This window comes from Juglans regia, chromosome 10 (assembly GCF_001411555.2).
Source record: "Juglans regia cultivar Chandler chromosome 10, Walnut 2.0, whole genome shotgun sequence".
Lineage (NCBI taxonomy): Eukaryota > Viridiplantae > Streptophyta > Magnoliopsida > Fagales > Juglandaceae > Juglans > Juglans regia.
In genome coordinates, this window is record NC_049910.1 from 26,655,016 (window position 1) to 26,661,577 (window position 6,562).

At 32.5% G+C, this 6,562-nt stretch overlaps 1 protein-coding gene across 1 annotated transcript; it reads right to left on the reverse strand.

Moving 5' to 3' along the window:
- Window positions 1-473: 473 nt before the first annotated feature.
- Window positions 474-3,858, reverse strand: LOC108985634 (putative transcription factor bHLH041). Its single transcript, XM_018958001.2, has 9 exons — window positions 3,824-3,858; window positions 3,362-3,695; window positions 3,113-3,235; window positions 2,914-3,019; window positions 2,759-2,773; window positions 2,573-2,635; window positions 1,763-2,449; window positions 1,202-1,588; window positions 474-891 (listed from the first exon to the last, which is right to left on the reverse strand). Exons 2-9 carry the CDS (start codon window positions 3,481-3,483, stop codon window positions 820-822), a joined length of 1,575 nt encoding a protein of 524 aa, XP_018813546.1. The 5' UTR covers window positions 3,484-3,695; window positions 3,824-3,858; the 3' UTR covers window positions 474-819.
- Window positions 3,859-6,562: the final 2,704 nt, after the last annotated feature.

The window sequence follows — 6,562 nt, forward strand, 5'->3', positions numbered from 1 at the left end:
TGGAGGTTGTATGAATAGTAGGAGGTTGAGTAGATTTTTTGGAAGAAAAATGGTTGACCTAACAGTACTACTACTCATGCATGATATATAGAGGACACATGAGAACAAAGGCCGCAAGGAAGATTAATATAATTAATGACATGAAACATGAACCTACGAAAGCTACGTATAACGTGGATGGGGTTTTCAAGCAAAACCCAAGAAAGCCACGGTTGGTGATCAGAGTTGTTGAAAAGGTTTATCTTTTGATCATGGACAATCGATCTTTGAATATTGCATGATCTATATATGAATGATTTATTAATTTATATGTTTGTTAGATTAATATTATATATATATATATATATATATATATTGATCGATCAGTCTTCTAATTAAAGAATCGCATGCATGCGCAGTCAATATGGGCGACGCTAGAACCCACCAAAAAGGAATTGAAAGAAAACAAAGATATGTGTGCATGCGTGGTCAAGGGATCAGCTTCATTCATGTCCCAATTGGGAGGACTTTCTAACTCGTACAACATCATCATGAGTTGATCAAATTATTGATTATACAAGCTGGGTGGCTTAAAAAATTGATGTGCTAGTGACGCATTACTATGCTAATTGAAATTTGATTTGACTATTTCATATCAGTGGAACTCAAAATTGGATGGCTGCAGAGATGAATCATGGTTGCGATTAGCTGGAAATTCAAGCAATCATTGAAAACGATGGGTATTGATCATCATACACCGCCCGCCGCCGATCGAATTGATTAAGAGGACGTAGTTGCATAGAAAAATCTGAGTGGGACAGAGGGATTTATCAATGGTTGTCATGGTGCCAAGTCAGCAATAACCCTTCTCACTGCTTCCCGGAAGCCAGCCTCGTCCCATAATTCGTTCACCTACCAACAACGAAAAGTTCAGTATAATTTTATAATGATCAGCTTTTATTATTTGAACTGGAATATATATATTCATATCTTTAATTGCACGTTCAAAGAAATATATATATAATTTCACAAATTTTATGATCAACATCATCATGTAAAACAGCATGATATTTTAAACTGGAAATCATTATCTACACCGAAGTGTTTAAAAGCCATGCATGCATACAATATTTTTCTGTTTTTTTTATTTACTGTTTTATAATTAAAAAAATTGTCTAAATTAATATATATATATATATATATATATATAAATTATACGCACCTCAATTCTTAATGTCAAGTTTATGCGAGTAGAAGAGATTAATTCTATCATCTGGCCGGTACTGCTCTCCATGGAAACCAAGCTTAGGTTCTCAACCTGCTCAAGGAATTCCAAAATGCGAATCAAAATATCCTCCATTGGACATTCACCTCTTACAGTCACTCGCAACTCAACTATGCGCTCTTCTATGGTTGAATCCAAGACGTGTGAAATGATCCGAATGCCGAGTCTTTCGTTCGAGGAACTAGTTTCCTCTACATTAATGGCTTCTTCGGCAGGCAAAAGCTGCGCCGTCAAAAGCTGGTTTCTTCGAGTAAGCTCTGCAATTTGGGCTTTCAAAGAACTCAAGTACTCCCTTGTTGTAGTAAGCAGCGATGCTTTGTCTTTCTGTTCAATCCCAAATTATAAATGTGTCAGGGTCGAGTTTGTATCAATATACATGGAAGAATTGATATATATATATATACACACACACACACACGTACTGAAGAGAGAGATCTAGAGAGAGACAGAGATATTTAGTGTTGGTTACTAGAAATGGCTAATTGAAAGTTATAGTACCTTAGTTCCTGAAGGAAGAAGTGATTTCAATGCCTGAAAGCTTTCATTGAGTTTCTCACGCCTCTTGCGCTCCGAAATCATATGGTGCAGCTGAGTGCTTGTGAGACGGGTTGCTTGCAAACGTTGATCTTGAACTCTCAGAGAATTTAAGCTCCTAACGAATGCAATTGATCTTTTGAGCATGCTTTGCCTGCCGAGATTCGCTCTAATCTGGGTCGTTGGTCTTAAAGCGGATACATAACTCTTGAAGGCACTAGATTTTGAGATTACCCTATGATTATAGGGCAAATTATTTTGCTGGGGTTGATGGGATAATGACGAAGGACTTGAAGATAGAACGGCGAGGAAGGCTTTTGCCACTGCAGCATTTTCAATCTCTGGAGTTAGGAACGGAATGTTTCGGGCTCGCGCAAATGTTTGCATGGCTTCTTGGTATGGACTAGGTGTTATTGGTATTTGAAAGAATGAAGGAACCTCACTGGGTGTTTCTGGAAAGTGGGCATTGCTTGGAATGTTGAACAGGAGGGATGAGTACTCGGGGCTATCCGTTGATGGTGATCTCAAGGATATTGATGAAGAGGATGAAGGTGGATTTTGATCTGAACGCCAAAAAGGCTCTCTAATTGGACAAATTTGTGGAGAGAAATCCCGTGGAAACAAACTCCTCATTTCCTTCTCAATGTCAACCTACAAAGAAAATTTGATTGCAATCGCTTTTGATCAGATAAAAGAAAACTGCATGGTATGGCCTTGATCAGTTTATCGCAAAGCTTTTATCATCTGTAGTCGATTGTGATGTGGGTTTCTTACCTGAGACACATTGGCAAAGCCTATCTCAATCTCTCCACTCCTACACCCCATAAAAATTGCCTTCTGCAATCAATAAACGCAAATGTATTGCATGCATAGGATCAGTTGTTAGTATTTCATTCTCTAAAATATATATGAAGATTAAGAAATAACAATCAAACAACAGATTGTGCTTCAGAAACAAACCTTAATCCTTGCTTCCTGTGACAAAACACAGTAAAAATAATTAAATAAGCTGACATGTAGGGTGGAAAAAATTTGAATTCGTTGTCTCAGTAAACAAAATGCAAGCTGATCTCTTGCATGCTAGCTCATTGTTATTGTCATGAACTGAATATTACCTGATAGAATTGTCGCTGTGCTTCGGTTGATGCCAGTTTCTGAAGCTCCAGTTCTTGGATTTCTACATACGGAAGACTATTCTTGAAAGCAATTCCTGGAACGCGTCTGGCATACAACAAAAGGCTCATTTAAATCGATTAGTTTCAGCGAACATATTCTAAAATATCCAACATCACGACTGGCATTCCTTCAGCTTACTCAGTTTCGACGAAAAAAGCTTCTTGCCGGTACTCGTCAAAAAGTCTCCGAGCTTTACTTCCTGAAGAAGAGCTAGGCTGATTGTTCTCTTCGTAAAACAATCCATCCAGGAAGCATAAACAGCTGCAAAAGAATCAACAATATCTAAGCCACCGGAATCGCATATACGTGCAAACCTACATATATATATATGAATGATCTATATATATATCTGAAAAGAGAAACAAAACAGAAGGTTTTGATTAATACTTATATGGGTGACGAAAATATGACCAAAGGCAAATGTAAGAATAGTGGCCAATAGACTGCATTATCAACCGGAAGAAGTCAACACGGCCGGCTTCATCGAGCAGCTGGAAGGTGTTGTCCATCCTGGGGCATGTACGTACGTAGGTACGTGGCGGCTAAAACTGCTGCATGCTATCCCTTTTTATCTAGTTTCATCACGTACATACCCGCGTCGATCTGTACTGATCATGATCTGCGGATGATCGCTAGCTTCATGATTTAAAACACCCTATGCATGTCTTGTTTTCTCTCTTTCTGGGAAATTGAGAATGCTCGGAAGGATTCGAGGAAGCTTCTGCAAAAGACATTGTTGGGTTAATTCCAAATCAGAGGATGGATAGAGCTTGAAGCCGGAAGGTTTAGGTTTTATAAGTGTGAGAGAGAAATAAATATAGATTTGAAAGTCGTGGAAGAAGAAGCTACCATTGCTGCAAGCTGGGGGAAGGTAGAAACAAAAGAACACAACACATGACCCCACCTTTATAAGGGAAGCATAAGGGTCAGAGAATTGTCTTCGGTAAGTGATACCTTGAAAAGTAGTAGAGAGAGAGATCCTACAGGCATGCAAATATCTTGGGTCAGGTAGGGATGGGTATAAAAGTAGTGGTCAAAGTCCACCCTCACGATGGTTTGAAATGAGTCAGGAGAGGAAGGCAGAACGTCCTTTTCCTTTCCAACTATGAGGTTTTTTATTTATAAAGACATTGCATACAAAATAAATTTATAAATTAAAATGATTTTATATACCTTACGTTAAATTATAAAATTATTTATATTTTATAATAAATTTAATATTATATCAAGTCATCGTCTATTTATTAATCCTTTTACTTTTCGTCTAACGTTAGTTGGACAAGTTAAATATTAATATTAATATCCGTTTGGATACATAAATACTTTCAATTTAACTCAATTTTTTTCATCTTATTATTATAATTTTTTTAAATTCTTATACAAAATATATTAATAATAATATTATAATTTTTTTAAATTTTAAAATAAAAATAATATTTATTCAATTAATTTAAAATAATTTCATCTCATTTTATTTTATTTTCTCTTATTATTTAAACGAATTCTAAATGCAATAAATCCACGTGCAACCTTTTATATATATATATATATATATATATATATATATATATATATGTGGCGTGGCTAGTGATCATATTGCTGGCTGCTGAATTTTCAGTCAGTTTACCTCTTCAGCAAATATCTTCTTCTTTTTTCTTGGTCCCCCCAAAGCACGTAACTAAATAATACGCAAGTCAATTAATTATAACCTACCCATTAACCCGACGACCGACCGTGTGCAGACTTTTCTTTAACTAATGAATGAATTTATAAAGACAAATTAAGAAGTAACATTAACAACTAATTTATTAAACTTAATTATGATTTGTCAAAGGAAATATCATTTAAAAAAAAAATAGGCTATGAACACAAACAAGGGTAAAATCTCATCTTTGACCAATAACATATGATTTTAAAATAAAAATCTTTATTATAGTATTTTATGCCATAAATTCTATGTTTCTTCTATCTATTTATAATGGACAATATATATTACTTTTCATCATCAATTTTTCATTCGTTGCCCCACTAATTTATGAGGTAAATTTCTAAAGTTATTTTTATTTCAACCATTTAAATTAAATAATATAAAATATAAAATATAATTGAAACTTAAGTATGTCGTTGAACTCAAAAATAAATATATAGTTGAGAAATATTATATATAGTTTTAGGTCTCGTTCACTTTTCTAAAATAAAATTTTTCATCTCATTTTATTTAATCATTACAACTTTATTAAATTTTTATATAAAATATAATAAATAATTTAATTTTTTTAAATATTAAAATAAAAATAATATTTAAAAAATATATTTTAATAATATTTTATTCAACTTTTAATTTTTATCTCTACTCATTTTATTTCTGTAAAAACAAACGAGATGGATTTTACAAATTCTGCATATTATGTCCCACTTTTTAAAAAGGAGAACTTCACAAATTATTTTTCAATTTAATGAGTGATATTACATCAAAAGTAATATTACATGCAGTCGTAAAGTATATAAATATTATATAATTATTTAAAAAAAAATAAAATCTTTTATTAATTTTTTTTTTTATAAATTTCATATTTATTTCTTTATTTTAAAATAATTATACGAGGTTTGACTACCATTATCTTTTCTATTGCATCAAAGCTGACAGAGTCAAGCATTTATGTGTGAAAGCAAGTAATATTATTTTGTTTGCATCCACATACTCGAAAAAGACCCCCACCCACTTGAGCTAAGGTTGACGGGCATCCAAATTACCATGCTACCCTTAAATTTAATGCATGCCGTTGCGGCGTCTAGATAGAACCAATTTCCTTTCGTTAGCTTGCGTTGAATGGTAGTATCCGCAGCAGTTAAAAGGGTGTAACCGGTCCGGTCCTATTCGGTTTTGAATAAAATTTAAGATTAAATTGATATGTATTAATTTTATATTTTTTAAAATCGATTACGCATCGGTTACTCTCCTAAATCGATAATTTTGATTTTACCGATTTTCGGTCCTGTCCGATCCGATTTTCTTTTTTTTTAAGACTATTGGTATAATTATAAATTATATATTAGTATTAATTATAAATTATATATTTAATATTAGTATTAGTTATAAATTTTTAGTATTAATTATAAGTATAACTATAGTCTATAGTCTATTAGTATTATTTATAAATTTATATATTGTATTAACATTTAATGTAATAATTTATAAATTATAATATGAAATTATTTCATATATGAATATATATATATATGAAATTATAAATTAACATTTAATATATAAATTTATAATTATACATTATATATAAAACTTATATATATTAATATTTAATATATATATAATATTTTGTATAAAACTTATATATAAAAATATTTTCTTTTATATTTTTTTTATCAACCGGTCCGCTTCAGTCTGGTCCAGTCTAAAAAATGCCTAAACCGAAACCGGACTGAAATTGATCGGTTTTCACATTCTAAGAACCGGTTCCGAACCGGACCGGTTCAAAACCGATAAAACCGGTCCGGTTTTTCGGTTTACCGGTTTGAATTTACATCCCTAGCAGTAGTGACAAATTACAAATTGACTCAAAGAAAAAAAAA